Genomic DNA, 17937 nt, shown 5'->3' on the forward strand with positions numbered 1-17937 from the left:
TGAGATGTAATAGGAATCGCAGCCGCTGATCTTCTCACGATCTCCCTGATTGAAAGTAGGAGCAGGATAGGGCCTAGAATCCGTTGATTATCCACGTTATTAAGAACTACGATTCTCTCCCCAGACGCCTGACCGCACCAGTATCACTCAAGCGTGTCCTGGAGCCCGACCACACTCACTTCGAACACCAACCATGCTCTTGCCCATAAGCCTGACCACCGCCCTCCTAGGGACTGTGGTCACCAGTCTCCCCACCAATGACCTCCCCCTCTCCTCCTCCGTCGTCACCTCGCGCATCAGCCCGTCCTCCCGACGCGCCCCCGCCTACTGGACCCCACCCATGAAGTCCAACATCCAATTCATCCTCACAGGCATCCCCGACGTCGACGAAAACTACATCCGGCCCAACACCGGCATCTACGAGATCGACATGTTCTGGACGCCAGCAGAGACTGTCGCGACGATGAAGAAGCTCGGGCAGCGCACGATCTGCTACTTCAGCGCTGCGACGGCGGAGACGTGGCGCTCGGATTACAAGGACTTTGATAAGAAGGATCTGGGGTTGGAGCTGCCGGACTGGCCCGGGGAGCGGTACCTGGACATTCGGAGGGATAACGTGCTCAAGGTGATCAAGAAGCGGATTGATCTTGCGGCGGAGAAGGGATGTGATGCGATTGAGCCGGACAACGTCGGTGCGTGAGCCCCCTCTTCTATCCCACGCGCGCATGCCATTAACACAGACTTCACAGACGTCTACTCCAACGATAATGGCTTCACGCCGCCCATCCTCCCGTCGGACACCATATCCTACCTCTCCAAAATCTCCGCCTACGCCCGCTCAAAAGGCATGTCCGTGGGGATCAAAAACTGCATCGAGATCCTCGGCGACATCTTCGACGACGTCGACTTCGCCATCAGCGAGGAGTGCGTGCAGTACCTCAACTGCACCGTGTACTCCAACTTCACCACCGCGCCCCGTCCCAACACCATCGGCAAACCTGTCTTCGAGGTCGAGTACGTAAACTACACGTACAACGGCGGCTGGTCCGACGACGGCGTCGCGCTGAAGCCGTCGTCCATCCGGACGTCCAACGTCAATTTCCCTGGTCTTACAAATGAGAAGTTGCGCAGGAAACTGTGTAATCTGGACGTGGAGGGGGTCACGTTGGATAAACCGTATTTGAAGATCAACACCGTGATCAAGACGCTGGCGCTGGATGGGTTCGCGATGTACTGTGATGGAACTGTGGAGCGGACGGCGACGAAGGATGTCGAGGGACAGAATGGGCCGAGGGGTGTGGATGATCGCGTGGGGAAGAACAGGAGGAGTTGGGCGAGGGAGACGGTGTGGAGGAAGATGGGGGGGCGACCGGTGGATCCATGAGTTTGGGGCTTGCGCTGTGTTGGCATCGGCAAGAGTGTGAGTACGGATTTGACATCGAGTGCCAGCGTGTGTTTTCTGGAGCGATGCCTGGTTTATTATCAAATTTATCGCAGCGGTCGAATGCTGTGCGGGTAGATCAGCTTGCCGATAACAAGTCTTCAAATATTAACGTGCTGCTGGTCGAGCTTCTGTGAGACAGACATCCGACGAGACGACGATTATGTGTGGCTTATTTGGCTGTCGTTGATTCGTTGTCATGACAGGGAGAGTCTCCATTGGATATCTGATCAGTCGCGCATGTACGACTCAGCAACGCCTTACACCCCTTCCCTCTCCCTCACCATCTCGATTCCGCCTCCGCCCCCATGCCCAACCGCCATCTCCCTCCTCACACTAACCGTACTCGTAACGTTGATCGATAGCCCAAGCTTCTCCTCACTCTCCTTCTGAGTATAGCTGATATGAAAGAGACTCTTCTTCTTCTGCTCGACCCCACCCCTCGTCCCCGCATCCTCCGACACCAATGTCCGCTTATTCGACAGAAGAGAGAAGCTCGAAGCCGTCTTGAGATGCGTAAAGAACTTGGGGACGACGGGAAGGAACATCACGAACATTCCCGATGCAATCTCGCCGTAGCACGCGATCGACATGTACATGGAGTCGCGGGTGAAATCGGTGGAGTGCATCTGCTTGTCGTTGTAGTAGAGACACATTACTGCGAAGCCGCAGGGGCTGGGTAGGTGTCAGTGTGGATGCGGGGAGTGAGCGGAGAGGGGGGGCGTACACAATACCTGCCATGAAGACGAGGGAGAGCTTCAGCCGCTGGCGACGCTCCACGCGCATGAGGTTCCAGATAACGTTCTGCGTGAGAAATAAAATGGAGAGGTCGCCGATAAGGTTGACCACAGCAGTCGACATGGCGATGATGCCAATCTGCATGCATTTCCCCGAGAGCCAAGGTTTCCAAGCTTTTTCGAAAGGTTGGCAATTGAATAGCATCAGAAAAACGATGATAACGTAATATAACAAGTTCATCCATATCAAGCCGTGGACGACGTAGTAGGTTTTCGATTGCGAGCCGCGAGGAACAAAGATACGGAGTACTTGGATAAGCATAGCGACTTTGATAAGCACGATAGCGATGTTGTAGAAGATAGATGATACCCGATACCAGAGGAGGTATTTGCCAAATGTAAGCATCGTCATGTCCCAGCTGTGGATGATGGGCGCGAATTGGCTGATCTGGAAGCCACATGCGATGTGAACGATGGCAGCAACCTGAATGCGGTTAATTTCGATCCGTAAATGAGCATTGCGAGCTGCGGGCATACCCAAGCTGGTGGAATTAAATCTAAAATATGTCAGCGTCCCTTCCTCCAAGAGACATGTCGCTATACTTGCAGTCTTCCAGGTGCAGTTTCCCCATAATGCAATACTTGACCAGAAAACGAAACCAGCAGAAGAGCGTAACAGTGGCGAGAGAAAGTGCAAGCGTCGTGTATGCCAGCGCAGCCTCGTTCTGGGGATTGTTGAAATTTGAGTCAAGCCCTGCAGGCGGACTGGCAACAGGGCCGTTCAAGTCCATTACCGGCATGGTGTTCGGTTCTATCGCATCTTAAGTTGAAGCAACGACTCGCGACAAGATGTGAGCGAAGTGCATTCAAGCTTTCGAAACGCGTTTCCGGGCAAGGCTGAACATAAGGATGGAGCGTGGCTGACCTAGCCTGCCATCGGGGTTTGCATGTTGTCGTGTAGGCCCGGAAATAGTATGCGCTTGAGCCATGTGCGCAAGGGTGGTGAGGGCTAGTCATTTTGTGCGTCCCCGATTGCTGTATTGGGAGCGGGCAACCCCATGTGAGAGGTCAGACCAATCGTTGAAGCAAGGGTGTGATCTTGTGCCACGAAGGAATAAGTAGGCCTGCATAACGCACGTAAGGCATGTGTGCTCCACCAATGCCGTGTTTCACGAAGAACACAGTGGGTAGAAGCCCATATTGTGGAGTGAGTCGCCAACCTTCATGCGGAATGGCGGCGGTGAAGCTTCGCAGCGGCACGCACCGACGTTAGATGCATGCTAAATGCTCTAATCTAGAGTTCGTCGAGGAATAAAGTTGCGCCCCACCATCAGCTCTGAGCACAGGTCAGGCTGTTTCTGGTGGCGCTCAATCGATTCACCCATTGGGGGATTTCTCAGCGATCTGAGGTAAGACGAGGCTGCTGGGCAGCAGGCGGGTAATGACTTTGCTGATGCTGGCTGATTGGGGATGCAGAGCCGTCGCATGCGAGACAGGGTGCTGTGGGTGACAGTGCGCACTGCTAGCCGTCTTGGAAATGCCAGGCGTGAAATGCTACCACGCGGTCGTGATTCGTTTCGGACTCTCGAGGTGTGGTCAAATCGAGAAGTGGCGGAGTCCGTAGTTTCGTTTCGCCTAGAACGCGCTCCAATGGCGTTGATGGTCGCTTGAAGCTAATAAATCTCCGAATTCGACGACCGAGTATGATTGTGTTGATCCGGGAATTGGAGCAGAGCCTTGCCGACTGAACCTTGATCATTACGACTGATTTTCCTTAAGCATGTAAGCCGATGAAAGGGTATGCTACCGCTGCCAGGTGCCAGGCCGGACCCCAATTTCCACTGATAAGACGATCAGACTGATACATCAGTTGGCTTTCGAGATCTGGTCCCCTCATCACGAGCGTTCGACGCATCGTGCCGTCGAAACCGACCCTGGCCCCGATTCGCGTGAACAAGTCGCTCAGCTCAAGGTACTCTAGTCGAAGCTCCGAAGCAATATCGGCCATAGCCTGGCTCCACTCCCCATCTCTCATCACACATTGGGACAGTGTTAGTGAACCCAGCCATCCACGAGCGGGCTCGAGGAATCGCAGCAAGTCGTCCGCGCTGGGTACTCTGAAGAGATGAAGTCTGCACGTCCTTAGGCGCGGATATTTACAGTGAAGCGCCATCTCCGAGAGTATATTTTCTTCCAGGGTGCTGAAACAGGAGAGATCCAATGACTCCAGGTTTCTCAGCTTTCCAAGGAACCGCACCAAGAACGATGTCTTCCCATTTGGCATCTCGAGGCCATCGTCTGGTGATCTCCAGTCACGAATATTCAACTTCAGGACTTTCAGCCCGAGGAAGATATCGTCAAAAATGACGAGAAAGGGCGATAGGCTCTCGAGCCGGCCGGTGCTGACGGCACCATATCTGCGTCCTGGATCAATGCTGATGGTCTGGACGATGAGTTTGGACATTGCGACAGCCGCAAGAGTAGAGACCAGAGGTCGACTCATCTCATTCTGACTGCTTTCGCAATAACGGCGGCCAAAGAGTAGAAAGTTCTTCTTCATACCATCATAGGCAAACACAATGGACTGCAGCCTTCCTATGTGCTCGAAAACGGAAGTGAGCGCCTTGCGGTCATGTCGAGTTTCGTTCCAGAATCGGGTGATTTGCTCGAATCTGGCTTCAACCTCACTGTAACGTGCTTGCGCGTCATTTCGTCTGTGCTGGTCTTGTTGGAGATCGGCTTCAATGATTCCTTTCTCGAGCTCCCACAGCCTGATCGCAAATCGTGGGGTGGAGTCAACTACCAAATCTCGTAGGCTTCGTCCGAAGTACGAGTCGGCAGTGATGTGAGTCAGCCGATCCAGACTCTCAATAGTCCATGCAACTGTTCGCGTGCGAAAGAAACGCTGCCTGAATTGATGGAGAGATTGCTGATTAAGCGAATGGGAGACTAACCGGAAAGAGCGGAAGGAGTCAAGGTCAAGATCACCTGTGATGTGTTCTGTAAGTTCCGTCGGAAGTTCTGACAGCATATTTGGGATAGATCTTGAAAGGAAAGATGCCATAAAAGCAGATGCGGGCTGTGCATTTAAGCCGTGGAGCTGACTGAAATCTGCAGCAAGTTTACGCGGTACAGAAGGTGGAGAAGTTGGTCACGCATAGGGCGGGCGCGATTACCGATGACGATCGCACGCGCTAACATGGAATTGGGAGACTATTCACATCCAGAGCTGACACAACATTGGAAGTGAAGAGCCACGTCAAAGTTGGTGTGTTTCCTGATGAGCAATCTTTCGCAACCTCAAAAGGCGAGGGTCCGAAGTCCGTAGCTCTAGCTATCTGCAGTTTAACTTTGTCTTGACTCGCTTGGATGCCCAGAATAAGTGACGTCTTCGTCACTGTCCATTTCAATCGCTATTATCTTCGCTGTCGCTGCTGTCACCGCTACCATCGGAGTTCTCCGTGGCAGAATCTGCATCTGAGCTGGCTTCGTCGCTTGAAGACGAGGCGTCGTCGCTGCTGTCTTCCTCCTCACCACTGCTGCTTTCGCTGCTCTCGTCACTGGATATGTCCGTCGTCCTCCGCTTACGCGAACGAGCTTTGCTCTCAGCGACGACTGGTGTTCCCTCAAAAGTTCCTGATTGAACGCTTCGAAGTCCGTTCTGCGGGGTAGTTGATGGCATAGCGATGTCCAGCGCGCGGCACAGTGCTTCGGCGCGACTTCGCTTCAACCGTCGCACATATCCTTCCGGATATTCGTGGTCGGTAATGTTGTCGACATCGGTGTCTGTCTGCCGTCGCTTCCGTTCCTTAGCCAGACGCTCCTGAAGCGCAGCCTCCTTCATAGCCTCGCGCTCTTCCATAGTCTCCTTGCTAATTTCCTCATCGACCTCTTCGATTGTTTTCTTGCAACGTTCTCTGAGTCGTTCGATAGCCCCCGCACCTTGAAGGCTGCTCACGTATTCAAACAATGCATCCGAATACTCTTCCGGGATACGGAAAATGTTGAGCGAGTTGTCGAGCACGTCGTTCTGGGTTGCCTTGTTGAACTTCCAGTTGCCTCGATCCTGATAGTACTGAGCAAGGTAGTTGAGATAGCGAGATGGGTCCTTCTTCTTGCTTTTCCCTGAAGTTGGAACCTTCAGCGGCAAGAAAGTTCTGGGGTTACTGTTCGCAATGTGCACCTCGGACGGTTTCGAAAATTGCGCGACCTCGGCTGGGGTGAAGTCAGCGCTTGATCCCTTCTGCTCCGCGACCCACTGTTTGAAGTAGTTGGAGATGCTGTTGCCGTCGCTCTTCTTCGTATCGGGAGTGAAGGTGACCGACTTGCGCCGGTCGCTCTTTGGGGGTGACAAACTTGAATGGGTTTGGGTGCACCGCAGCCTCTGCGGGGTCACCAAAGAGGAAGGGGCAAAAGAGCCAGTCTCAGTAGACGGAAGTAAAGTTGAGCCGTTTGCTGCGGGAACTGATCGTCCTGGTGAGAGAGATGGCGTTCGCGTGGGCTTTGGCGGTGCCAGACTCTGCGCGTGCGAGGCTGCACTTGCTCTTACTGAAACGTGACTGTTCTGGGGATATTTTGGCTCCTTCTCTTTCTTCTTGCGGTAACTTGGGTCGCCACCCTTTTTCTTGCGATAGTTGGGGTCGCCCTTGGGTTGAGCTCCGTCAGCCGGGGTCGTCCTACTTGGTGTTGGGTTCGTGGTCTGGAGTTCCACTTCAGGAGCAGCAACGGCGTCTCCGGTGGTAGGAGCATTTGCCCAGTCGTGCTTGCTCTTTTTGACAGAAGCACCCTCAACATCAGCTGCGTCCGCGTGGTGCTTGCGCTTGCCAAGCTTGACCTGGTCGTGACCTGGATTACTATCTTCTTGCGAAGCGCCATGTTGCTGAGCAGAGAACGAACGGCCCTGCGTCTCAACTTGGGGGTGATTGGTCTCGGGCGCTTCTTCGAATTTCTTGAGCTTCAGGCCCAGACGCTTCCAGGCCGGAACGAAGGCGCCAGGTTGTGCCATGTTGGAAAAGGGAAGTGGGAGGGTTTCAGGAATTGCCTCGGCGACTGACCATCGCTCTCGCCCGAATCAGCTGGTTACGTCGATCTTGTGAGGCTCTGAACGCCAAATGAGAGCGCGAAGGCAGAGTTTTGGATGTGCCAAGGCCAGGGCGAGGGTGGCGCGGGCCAATGGCGAGGCCCGCAGCGGCGCTCGCTTTGGCCGAGAGCGACAGCTCCAGGCTTCCCGCAACGCGTAACGGCAGCAAGGCACTCACCCCCATCGCCATCAACAGGACCGCCCGCTCTCCACGCGCTGACGCCCAATTTCCTCGAGCTCCAGCTGACGGACCCCGCGACACATAAACAACAACCCCGCCGCCATCATGTCTGGTGCGTTGCTGGCAGCGCCCCGCCGACAGCGCCCATGAAGCTGCTGCTTTGCTATGCTGTGCTGTGCTGACCGCGGCGTGTTTATACAGGAAGCGCAGGCTACGACCGGCACATCACCATCTTCTCGGACCAAGGTCGTCTCTACCAAGTCGGTATGCTGTCTCCGCCTGCCGCTTCGGGCTGCGCTGACAGCTCCAGAATATGCGTTCAAGGCAATCACGGCGGCGAACATCACATCCGTGGGCGTGCGGGGCAAGGACTGCGCGGTAGTTATTTCGCAGAAGAAGGTTCCTGTACGTGCCAAGCTCCGCGGCATGTCTATGATGTCCGGAACCAGTCTATGATCTAGAGGACTAATTCTCGCAGGACAAGCTGATCGAGCCCTCGTCCGTCTCCCACATCTTCAGGCTGTCGCCGTCGGTAGGCTGCGTTATGACGGGGTCGATAGCTGATGCCAGGGCCTCCGTGAGCCGGGCGCGCGGCGAGGCTGCTGAGTTCCGCTACAAGTTTGGATACGAGATGCCTTGCGACGTGCTGGCCAAGCGGATAGCCAACATCAGCCAGGTCTACACCCAGCGGGTAAGCGAGGCCGCTGCACCCCAGCTGAAGCACGCGAGGAAATCAGGGCCGCTGACTTGACCACAGGCTTACATGCGGCCGTTGGGCGTGGCCACCACGCTCATCTCGCTCGACTCGGAATTCGGACCCCAGCTGTACAAGTGCGACCCCGCAGGCTACTATGTCGGCTACAAGGCGACAGCGTCAGGCCCCAAGACGCAGGAGGCGCTCAACTTCCTGGAGAAGAAGCTGAAGAACAGGGAGCATGCAGAGGGTAGCTGGGAGGAGGTGGTTGAGCTCGGCATCACGGCGCTGAGCACGGTGCTGTCGGTCGACTTTAAGAAGGGCGAGCTCGAGGTAGGCATTGTGGGAGGACCCAGGACCGATGGTGAGGACGGCACGGACCCGCTGTTCAGGTCGCTCACGGAGGAGGAAATCGACGAACGGCTGCAGTCCATCGCCGACAAGGACTGAGGCCCGGCGCGGCGGACCTGGGTTTAGTGGGCGCAAGAGAGGTCGCAGCGGGCTCGCAGGCTGCATGAAGAGCCTCAGCGACGCCGTCCAGCGTGCCAAGAGAGGCAGTCGTGGGCGTTAAGACTGTTCATGCTCTGCATCGGGGGGCGTGCACTGAGATCTGGCGTGAGACGGGAGGGGTCTCGCAAGCGGGAGTCCTCAGCCGCCAACGCGTGTGGTTGTGTATGTATTAGCCTCACATCAATGACAACGTTTCCTCTCACTCCAGCTGCACCGACGCAGGAACACATGGCGCGACGTCATGTCGCTGATATCACTGGCCACCAGCGAAAGCACAGCCGAAGTGTGGCTGACACCAGGGGAACTGTTGCGGTGACCCGCTCGCACCATGAGCCTCGCCGGTAGCTGCCCGTGGTGCCTTTCAGTTCACCTTCACCACCGCTTAACACCGCCTAATTTTGGACGCAGGCCAATCGCACCCGCCGAGCTCGCTGTCTCGCGCATCGTGGCTCTGCGCCTTGCCCCATTGGGCAGCCGCGCCAAACCCTTCGCGGCGATGTGGCGCCCGCGCAAGTGCTGAACACCACTGGCAGCCCAGCTATGCTCTTGCATTCAGTACCATGACAGCTGGAGTTGACGGGGCCGTGGTGCGTGCCAAACGCGCTTGGAGGTCGGCTTTCTCGACTTCTCCATACCACATCCTACTCTTCCACCTTGTCGTGAACCCCCACAGCGTGCCTGGCCATGCTGAATGGTGCAGCTGTCCAGCTGGGTCGTCTGCTCAGGACCAAAATGTGGATCTCTCGGCAAGCTCTAGCAGCGGGAGTAGCCTACGGCCTTGCGACTACACTGAACCACCGTTGAGCTTCCACGCTTTTCTTTCTATATAACGGTCGCCACGCCGCTACACTACTCCACCACAATCAAGCCTCATCAGCATCTGCGCTACCAGTCTCATCTTCATTCGCTCTCTTTCAAGTCTCGCTATCAGTCGTTCACTCACCATCATGTCCGACGGTCGTAAGGCTACCCCTGCTCCTTTCCACACACAACTCAGTCTTCTTCAACATCCCTTCTCTACTTCCCCAGACTCCCAGAAACTGTTGAGATTAGACCCAGCTACTAACAGTGTCTTGTAGTGAACGACGCCCGCGCCATGCGCATTGCGGAGATCATGAACGACTTCCGCAACTTGCAACACTACCTCAGCCAACTCCGCGCCTCTCCTACCGCAGAAGAATACTATCTCGAGGGTTATTCACTGCTCCGCCAATGCAGCAGCGAAGCTCAGAGCATCCTCACGACTCCTTTTGCGGCCACCAGCGGGGCGACTGGCGGTGACCCTGAGCGCGAGAAGCAGCAATTGAGGGCGTAAGTGCGCCTCGTCTCTATCACTTCTCGCATCTTGGAACCCATCTCTAGCAATTGGCCCAGAACGGGCTATGGGTTGTGGTGGGAAAGCAAGCAAAGAAGGAGGCTGACGTCAGAATAGAATCATTGTCGATGCTGCGGTACGGCGTTTCCAGTGCCAAAGGGCATACCTGAGAGCACATGCAGGACTGAGGTGGATGAACTCGCGGAACAGCATTTTGCGGGGACAGAAGCCCAATGCAAGTCACTTTGCATCTCTCCAGGCCGCTGACAGTACTCTGCGGATGGTATGTTAGCCATCTCCTACATCTCCAGCGCTTTGCATCACACCCAGCATCACAATTCTGATATCTCCCCAGGAACTCCTCGCCATTACCGACTCGCACGTCGACAACACACTGCGCGCCCAGGACGCATCGCAGGGCAAATGGCTCGCCGAAGACCCTTCCCTGACTCAAATCCAGCAGGTGCTCATGAGTCGATAAATCTCACCGCCGATACCGCGCAGCCCTTCAAAACTTCGTCGGGCTGGCTCAACGGTCTGGGCGCGGCCCTTCTGCGACACTACGACTCGACTCGACTCGACATCTCCACCACCAAACCAAAAGCCTTTCCTAAACGATACCCCCTCCGTCACAACGCCTTGTAGCGTCATAGCGCTTTTGCTTTCTTTGGACTCTTCGCAGCGATCTCTACACTTGCGCTGCGCGAATGCATCTCATCTTGTTTACGTCACTATCCGCATCGAGCTGCCCTTCCAACTCTGTCCTGTCTGGTTGTTCTTAGCTCCATCCTCCGCACTCCAGCACCGTTCGACGTCGCTTCCGTTTCCGCGCGACGGGTACGCAGTGCAGGCCACATGCGCTACCCGGCAAACGCCCACCCCCTTGGACGTAGCTTCGGGCGTCAAAACACCATTGCCTTTAGTTTTCACGTCTAGGACATTTTTTTGTCTTTTCTTTGGTACACCATGGTTGTAACAGCTTGTTTAGCGTAGGCGTTGGCGTTGGCGTTTGGGCCGGTGAGGTATCGGCCTCGGCTAGTGGTTAAGCGAGGTTGAAGCGGGCCATCCTGAAGAGGAAAATGGCAGGTGTTTTGGCTCGCGGAATTTTCCTGGGTGAGGCTAGAAGAGCATTGTTACGTTGCTTGCGCGCTGGGAGTGTAGACCTGAGAAGTTGGGGCGCCTTTTTGTCTTTTTGTCTATTGTACATCGTGTGGTTCCTTCTTTATCAGTTGTATTTTCCCAACCTTGCTTCATCGTATACTTTGTATATACTCTACCTTCTACAAACTCACGTACTCCCTATCCATCACATCAATTACACCGCCTTATTGCAACGCCCTACCACCCTCCTCGTCTCGACGTCACCTCCAGCCCCAGCGGCCCTCACCGTCCCAATCACCATCACAACCCCTAAGCCCTACAAGGCTACCCCACCGCCCGTTCCAGACCAGCTGAACTCCCTCTTCGCTTACAATGGCCGCTTCGGCCACAGCCCTGCGCAGCTGAGCCCGACGCAGCGGTCAGCTCGGCCTGTCTAGCGTGACGTCCCGATCGCGAACCCGCTCCGCAAGGCGAGGGTGCGCCGAGGATCTTGGTGGCGCATGTAGGGCTGACACGTGGGAATGGCCGCGAGGCCGCCGTATGCGATATATGCGCATGTGGGTGACGACATCGCTGAGGTTCGAACGTGATCGTCGTGGTCGAGAAGTCGTCATCGCCGAGGGCTGGAACAGACGCTTGTGTACGATGCCAGGCGGGAGCCGAACCACGTCGCGCTTGACCCCTCAATCCTATCTACACCTCCCTTCCCACTACGTCTCCGCGCCGCACTCCCCATCGCATCCGTCGTCGGTCCAGCCCAGGGCGGAGCATTCGCGGAGCATTCGTGTTCGGCACCTCCCATCCTGCCCGCGCACAGGCTCCCATCCACATCCACGTGGCGCCCCTGTCCGTGCCCTACTTCATAGGGTCTAGCGCTCATCGGGGCTGCCGATCGCTTCCCAGGGTGCAGACGGGGTTGCCGATCTCCTGGTGAATAGCTGGTACGGTCGTTGTGGTACGATTTTGGATGCGTTTGGAAGGGCTTGCAATGGCTCGATGAATGTGGTGCGGAAAAAGGTTTCCTGAGTAGATGCCGAACGACTAATGCAGGCGCGGAAGCAATCCGGGGTCACTTCGGTGACGGAGGTTAGGAAAGGGATATGAATTTACGTATCATGGGGATGAGGTGGTGTCCCGGAGAGTGAAGAGCATGTGAAGATTGCGCAAAAGAGGAGAAGGGATATGACATTTGTTGCAAGGTTTCGACACGGGTGATATCATGTTACACGGCGCTCTAACTATGGACAGGGCACCGCGCCAGCATCGAGAGGCTCTGTCGCCGTGGCCAGAGTGAGAGTGCCAACTGTCCATCTACACAGTATGTACCCTATCTGTTCAAAGACCTTTTGCAAACGCTAAACTGGCCGTGGTAGGGATTATCCCGCACTTAACAAACGAGACGCAGACACCGACACCGTGTACCTATTCACCCATCTCCTCGCGATGGCGCGCAAGCATCACCTCCAACTCACGCAAATGCCTCTGCCGCACCATGTGCAAGTCTATGTTGCTCCCCACCATGACCTCGCGCTCCCGAAGACGCTCTTCTCGCTGAATCAGCGCCCCCTCCCGAGCAGTGATAATGCCCTCTCGGACGTCAAGACCTTGCTCTCGGGTATTTACTTGCCGCTGCTGAGTATTCAAGCGTTCCTCTCGCTCACGCAGCTCCACCTCGCGCTGATCGAGCCGCTCCTGTTGGGCTTTGCTGCCCAAAGAGGCGGTTGTGAGGCCAGAATGGGGATCCTTGACGGTCTCGTTCTCGGGACTAGGTGAGAGCAGGAAGGGATTTGGAGGAGCCCTAGATCGCTGTTTCTGGCGGAGGCTGCTGGAACGGGAATCTAAGATATCAGGTGAGCCAAAGTCAACGGGAAGTACCCGCGTGCTCTCTTCAGGCGAGAACTCTCCTAGAAGCGGAAGTTGGGGCGCATCCTGCTCGCCGCTCTGGGCAACTCTGTCGTTGTCGACATCCATGGCGGCTGTTTCGTTGCCGTCTTCGATCACAATTGCGAGTTGGTTGCCATTCTGGCTACCGCTCTGGCTGCCGTTCTTGTTGCCATTTGGCAAGCCCCAGTTCCGCTGAATACGGTCTGCGAGGCTTTGCGGCGTGGGACGAGGGCGCGGGCGAGGATTCCAGAAAGTAGTGGGGAACACACTGTGTTGCTCTTGGTGTTCCGGTTGACCTGGCTGACGCTGGCTGTTGCTGCTGCCATTATTGGCTGTCGCATCGTCGCCGCCACCATTCTCGTGCTTGACGGTCGTGGCCTTGCCAGAATTTGGAGCTGCCGATTCCTTCTTCTTTTGCTCTTTACGCTGCCTTCGCGAACCCTGCGTGTTGCGGGCTCGCTCTCGGACATTGTTGATGTCGTGAGTGATGGAATTGAAGCTCTCGAGAGGCTGCCGATATGTTAGCCATGGATGTAGAGCACTGTTAGTACACGTACGTCTTCGTCGTCATCACTGTCGATAAGATTGATCACCCGGCCCTCACGCGGTCGCTCTCGCTCAGGGAGCAAAGTCTCCCTGGAAAAACGTGTCCATATATTTGGAGTGGCACGCTGTTGGGGCACGTGACGAGCACGCTCATCATCCGCGAGACGCGCAATCGCCATCGGATCTAGCACACCGCGTCGCGCATGTGGCCCGGGTAACGAGAGAACGGCCGTGCGAACTGGAGGTTGTACCGCTCCAGCTGGCGCCCGCATCCACAAAGTCCGACAGAGCGGACACTTCTTCTCGAGCCGTGGGTTGTTCGTAAGTATTGCAGTTAGGCAGTTCCGACCGAAGACGTGGTTGCAACCCTCGATCTTGATGCGTACGGACTGTTCCAGGACATAGTTGTCGAGGCAAATCGGACACTCGTCGAGCACGGGGAGGTCCTGCGGGTCGACGGCCTCGGTCTTCTGTTTCAAGAAGGCTGTGCAACGGTCGCGCGCGGCCTTGTGGTCGGCCATTGCGAAGGTGTGTAAAGGTGAGCCGATCGCCGGTGTAGCAGTCGCGAGTTGATTTTGGGCTTTTATGAGAGGTGCGACGTTCTTAAACGGACGAGGACGAAGTGAGAGCAGTGAGGGTCGCGGGTGTTTGCACCTTCACCTTGAGGCAGACACCTCAACTTCTGACGGCAGGTATAAGGCGAGCGGAGGCCATTATCACTGTCGCTCTCACAGTTCGAAGCAACCAGCGTGCACACGCAAACAGTAACAACCATCGAATCATAGCGTTGCTGAGGTTTAGCCTTCATGCATTTGTTACGAGCGCAGGTTCGAACAAGAAAATGAGCCACAAACACAATATAATACAACTGTATAAACAGGCCTACTACGTGCGAATCGAACGCTACAGCCCGCTAAATGTCTTCGTCATGACGTTCTCCTATATCCCATTTGGTGTCGTTTACCCTTTGCTGACCTTTGATCAGAAATAACTCAAGTGGATATAGAGAACACTCGACTTCAGTGAGAAATGGCCACCATTACACACCTGCATAATTCCCCATGAATCTAGCTGCACGTGATTGGGTTTTCCCATGAACAACCTGCAGCATCTCCGCAGTACCAATAAACACCCTCGGGCCCAAACGAGTGACGACAAACTTGGGATCCCGGGCAATCCTATGAGTATCAGCATATCAGCGTGGTCCAAGATGAGGTATAATGGTCCAGCAAGAAACCGAAAAGACGGTAGACCGGGCGATCGGGCGTTTCCACTGAAATGTTTATACGCACATTGAAAGTATTGCAAGCGCGGTGGTCCGCAAGGGCGGCATAAGCCATGCTCAAGAATGCGACAGCGAAAGCAAGATTCTTCATCGCGCAAGACAACTGGACGAGTCTTGTGTATTTCAGAAAGCAATTTCTAGATCTAATCCATGGCATTTACCTTGTTGCGGGCAAGCATGCAGTCTTATATCCCAAAATTTGGGGGCCAACATGTTGCCGCAGGATAAGTCTCACTGACAACAACGGTGCTCACATATTAAGAGGAGCACTGTAATCCTACGCTCTGCAGCCAATATTCCTAAAACGGATACCTGAAAATTATCAGTGACCCAAATCGGCTCCTGAATTTCCGAGTATAAAGGCGAGGGGCTTCATTTAGCTGTTTCGGGCTACACAAGGAACTTAGTAATACGAAGATCTGCAGTCAGCAACGACTTTTCAGCCTCGGCCCGATTGCAATAGAACAAACCATTACAGGACCGAATGCACATGTGGATTCGGTTCTCTCGATGATAGTAACCATGGGTGTGATGAGTAAGTTTTACAGCTCCGTCTTGGAAAGACGCTTTACCTAGACTGCCTAGGTAAACCTGGACTTGAGATCGCTCGACGAATGTCTCGCTCGGTATCTTGGTCCTCCTACAGACAGTTGCAGCAGGAGTCGATTCAAAGCCTGCATGCAGATACAACTCAAGTATAAAGCCAGGAGCCTGTTCCTCTTCACTCTCTTCATCCGAACCCATTCTCCAATCAACACAAGTTCCGACGGCTCCAAGCAACCGACCAACCTCCAAACCAACTATGCAGCTCACCACCTTCCTCTTCGCTGCGATCTCGCTCGCAGGTCTTGCTGCTGCCCAAAACTTCGAGTGCCAGTCCTGGAATGTACGTATACCTTCCTTCCGTGTATATGGCGAGGCTTCAAATTGATGCGTTTTGTGAAAGGACTGTGCGGGAAACAAGGTGTGCTTCCATGTTGCGACCCACGGAGGCGCATCGTCCAACTGTGTCGATCCAAGCATATGTTCCTCTTGGGGTACTGGAAGCGGGCAGTGCAACTAGACACACGTGCATGAGATAGGGTACCAATAGGTCTGGAATGTGGGAGGCAGTAACTTGGAGGTACGGAGACATTAGGAGTGCTACTTTTGGGACGTTTGGATAGCAGCGAATATAGATCAGTCCACGTGTGCTTGTTACTCTTTTTTGACTCCAATGTTGCAGAAACATCTAGACTCTTCCACAGTGCGTGTCACTAAATGAGACGCCGCCGCGCCAGTGTTCACGAAAAACATGTCACGTTTCTGAGCACTCCCACTGTTTCCTCTTGTTTGCTTACTGGTTCATATGAGCGTTGCCTACGATCATCTTCCCAGCAACCCAATCGATATCTCTAGTTTTGATTTCAAGTCCAATTTCCACGAAAGTCAACTTGAAATGACAGAACGAGTTAGGCCATCAGAAGGAAAGGGGAAAGATTACTCACAGATCCCAATCCGATACTTTTCAACCGCGTGATTCTACATCCAAAGATCTACAAGATCAGTACGATGAGCCAAGCCATTGTCTACAGCAGCGGGAAGAAGTGCCCAAGGCGAAGGTAATAAAGGCAGAAAGACGACAAATAAAGGCCTCGGTGAGGATATAAAGTCATATATAAGTTCTATGCAGGCCTTAATAGCGAACAGAGAGGCGGCTATGGAATGGAGCAAGTGGTAAGGTACTGGCTCCAGACAACCAGAAGCTTGGGTCAATTTGGGACTAATAGAAATCTCATGTAGACCTGATCGATCAAAATATGTTCGGGTCAACTTCACATCAAGTATACCAGCTTCTCCGCACTCAACGGCTTCATCCAATCTTCCTTCCTCTCTATCTTTCTGTCGTCCATGCTACTCCTTCCAAGAAGCTGGAATCCATCTTCCACAACTTTCGAAAGACCTCCAGGCATCCTCCTGACAGGAAATGGTTTCAAAAAGGAACCCGCTGCCTGGCCGAGCCACTTGTAGAACGCAACAGCGAAATCTCGAGCAGCTAGTGATCGCTCCACCACCATGCACTAATACTAGACCTCTTCTCCCAGTCCCTCCCATACCGCGCCGTACATAGGCTCTAAGGGTAACTTCCCGGCCTTCCATGCACCGCCATCTCGTGAGCGAACGATCGCAATTCTCCCGCTGCCGGCCGACGTAGACGACACTTTCTCAATAGAGCTCCCCTCAGAAATGCAGTCGTACGCGAAGTGAATACCAACATCTGTCGTCATCTGTCGAATCTGTTCTGGCCAATCCGCATACCGATAGTCAACGAGATGACCGGCACAGGCGCAGTGATGAGTTAGCACATCGTGATCAACGTGAAGCAGAAATGCGCGCAGGCGAGAAAGTACACTTACTCAATCTGTAAAGCCGGCTTCTTAGCACAGAACGCTTCACGGCAGACAGGGCATTCGTTATCCTGCTTTGCAGCTAGGCAGAGATGGCATGCGATAAACTCCTCGCGAGAGCGGTCAACTGGGACAAGCATTTTGGTGGTGGTTTTTTATGAATTTTTAAAGAGAAAAGGTGAATCTCACTGTGAAATACGTTGGAGAATTAAGGGATGCTATGAGGAGAGTGGGCAAAGATACTATTTTCGTAAAGCTGAGAGAATGTTACCAATCGCTCAAACCCTCCCAAAGCCCTGCGACCGCAATACCGTCTGAATGGACCTTCAAAAAACTTATTCAACAATAAAGCTTGCAATACAGAATCCACTGTGACAGTCATTCAGATCCATAGAGCCATAGTACGCTCGGTCTCAAGAACATAACTCCATCTCCTCTTCATACACACAATTCTACTCATCCAGCAGTGTGGATAGCCCAAGCCGATCGGCACGCCGTCCTTGCAATATTCAATCGTCTCCACAAACGTTCCCCAGACTCACGCTCCTACCGCACAATTACCAAACAATCGATCCCCATACCAGGGCTCTCAATTCCACGTGCCACCATCGTGCCAAGCTCTCCCCAACGATTTCCACCCAATGGACGACCACCAATTTCAGCTCCCTTGCTTCTTCGCAAGCTCGTCTGGATTGCGATACCAGAACCCATCATCAACGACACGTGGGCGCTGACTCCTTCGCGTGCGCCATCCACGCATCGACACCTCAACAGCG

General features: G+C 54.3%; 9 protein-coding genes across 9 annotated transcripts; 5 read left to right on the forward strand and 4 right to left on the reverse strand.

The window, feature by feature from the left end:
• Positions 1-487: 487 nt before the first annotated feature.
• On the forward strand, positions 488-1012 carry CC84DRAFT_1048593 (family 114 glycoside hydrolase; the record flags this gene model as incomplete). The annotated part of the gene is made up of 2 exons (XM_018173441.1): positions 488-692; positions 750-1012. Coding segments are annotated over 2 exons (468 nt in total), but the record flags the coding sequence as incomplete, so codon positions are not given.
• A 689-nt stretch (positions 1013-1701) lies between these two features.
• Positions 1702-2978, reverse strand: CC84DRAFT_1254014 (uncharacterized protein; the record flags this gene model as incomplete). The annotated part of the gene is made up of 3 exons (XM_018184430.1): positions 1702-2116; positions 2169-2735; positions 2782-2978. The coding sequence occupies 3 exons, from the start codon at positions 2976-2978 to the stop codon at positions 1702-1704; spliced, it is 1179 nt and encodes a 392-aa protein (XP_018041936.1).
• Positions 2979-3952: 974 nt separating this feature from the next.
• CC84DRAFT_1254015 (uncharacterized protein) lies at positions 3953-5209 on the reverse strand (the record flags this gene model as incomplete). Its single annotated transcript, XM_018184431.1, has 1 exon — positions 3953-5209. The coding sequence occupies one exon, from the start codon at positions 5207-5209 to the stop codon at positions 3953-3955; it is 1257 nt and encodes a 418-aa protein (XP_018041937.1).
• A 222-nt stretch (positions 5210-5431) lies between these two features.
• On the reverse strand, positions 5432-7284 carry CC84DRAFT_1159073 (uncharacterized protein). Its single transcript, XM_018177132.1, has one exon. The coding sequence runs from the start codon at positions 7181-7183 to the stop codon at positions 5585-5587; it is 1599 nt and encodes a 532-aa protein (XP_018041938.1). The 5' UTR covers positions 7184-7284; the 3' UTR covers positions 5432-5584.
• Positions 7285-7448: 164 nt separating this feature from the next.
• Positions 7449-9032, forward strand: CC84DRAFT_1107190 (N-terminal nucleophile aminohydrolase). Its single transcript, XM_018175165.1, has 5 exons — positions 7449-7551; positions 7641-7703; positions 7750-7844; positions 7918-8130; positions 8197-9032. Exons 1-5 carry the CDS (start codon positions 7545-7547, stop codon positions 8581-8583), a joined length of 765 nt encoding a protein of 254 aa, XP_018041939.1. The 5' UTR covers positions 7449-7544; the 3' UTR covers positions 8584-9032.
• Positions 9033-9432: 400 nt separating this feature from the next.
• On the forward strand, positions 9433-10738 carry CC84DRAFT_40620 (uncharacterized protein). The gene is made up of 4 exons (XM_018186065.1): positions 9433-9603; positions 9723-9954; positions 10076-10241; positions 10314-10738. Exons 1-4 carry the CDS (start codon positions 9591-9593, stop codon positions 10437-10439), a joined length of 537 nt encoding a protein of 178 aa, XP_018041940.1. The 5' UTR covers positions 9433-9590; the 3' UTR covers positions 10440-10738.
• On the forward strand, positions 10739-11583 carry CC84DRAFT_40621 (uncharacterized protein). Its single transcript, XM_018186066.1, has one exon. It carries the CDS (start codon positions 11038-11040, stop codon positions 11494-11496), a length of 459 nt encoding a protein of 152 aa, XP_018041941.1. The 5' UTR covers positions 10739-11037; the 3' UTR covers positions 11497-11583.
• A 90-nt stretch (positions 11584-11673) lies between these two features.
• CC84DRAFT_1159076 (uncharacterized protein) lies at positions 11674-12154 on the forward strand. Its single transcript, XM_018177133.1, has one exon. The coding sequence runs from the start codon at positions 11705-11707 to the stop codon at positions 11930-11932; it is 228 nt and encodes a 75-aa protein (XP_018041942.1). The 5' UTR covers positions 11674-11704; the 3' UTR covers positions 11933-12154.
• Positions 12155-12481: 327 nt separating this feature from the next.
• Positions 12482-14010, reverse strand: CC84DRAFT_1211234 (uncharacterized protein; the record flags this gene model as incomplete). Its single annotated transcript, XM_018182361.1, has 2 exons — positions 12482-13453; positions 13501-14010. 2 exons carry the CDS (start codon positions 14008-14010, stop codon positions 12482-12484), a joined length of 1482 nt encoding a protein of 493 aa, XP_018041943.1.
• Between the last annotated feature and the right edge of the window lie 3927 nt (positions 14011-17937).

Source organism: Paraphaeosphaeria sporulosa (assembly GCF_001642045.1).
Source record: "Paraphaeosphaeria sporulosa strain AP3s5-JAC2a unplaced genomic scaffold CC84scaffold_1, whole genome shotgun sequence".
NCBI classification, from domain to species: Eukaryota; Fungi; Ascomycota; class Dothideomycetes; order Pleosporales; family Didymosphaeriaceae; genus Paraphaeosphaeria; species Paraphaeosphaeria sporulosa.

What these genes read in the sequence shown, in the direction of transcription:
- CC84DRAFT_1159073 (XM_018177132.1), bottom strand. Translation starts at nt 7,183, where the DNA reads ATGGCACAACCTGGCGCCTTCGTTCCGGCCTGGAAGCGTCTGGGCCTG.
- CC84DRAFT_1107190 (XM_018175165.1), top strand. An exon ending in AGGTCGTCTCTACCAAGTCG is followed by an intron (nt 7,704 to 7,749) that starts GTATGCTGTCTC and finishes TGACAGCTCCAG; the next exon opens with AATATGCGTTCAAGGCAATC. An exon ending in GCCAGGTCTACACCCAGCGG is followed by an intron (nt 8,131 to 8,196) that starts GTAAGCGAGGCC and finishes ACTTGACCACAG; the next exon opens with GCTTACATGCGGCCGTTGGG.
- CC84DRAFT_40620 (XM_018186065.1), top strand. An exon ending in GAGAAGCAGCAATTGAGGGC is followed by an intron (nt 9,955 to 10,075) that starts GTAAGTGCGCCT and finishes ACGTCAGAATAG; the next exon opens with AATCATTGTCGATGCTGCGG. An exon ending in CTGACAGTACTCTGCGGATG is followed by an intron (nt 10,242 to 10,313) that starts GTATGTTAGCCA and finishes ATATCTCCCCAG; the next exon opens with GAACTCCTCGCCATTACCGA.
- CC84DRAFT_40621 (XM_018186066.1), top strand. Translation starts at nt 11,038, where the DNA reads ATGGCAGGTGTTTTGGCTCGCGGAATTTTCCTGGGTGAGGCTAGAAGA.
- CC84DRAFT_1159076 (XM_018177133.1), top strand. Translation starts at nt 11,705, where the DNA reads ATGCCAGGCGGGAGCCGAACCACGTCGCGCTTGACCCCTCAATCCTAT.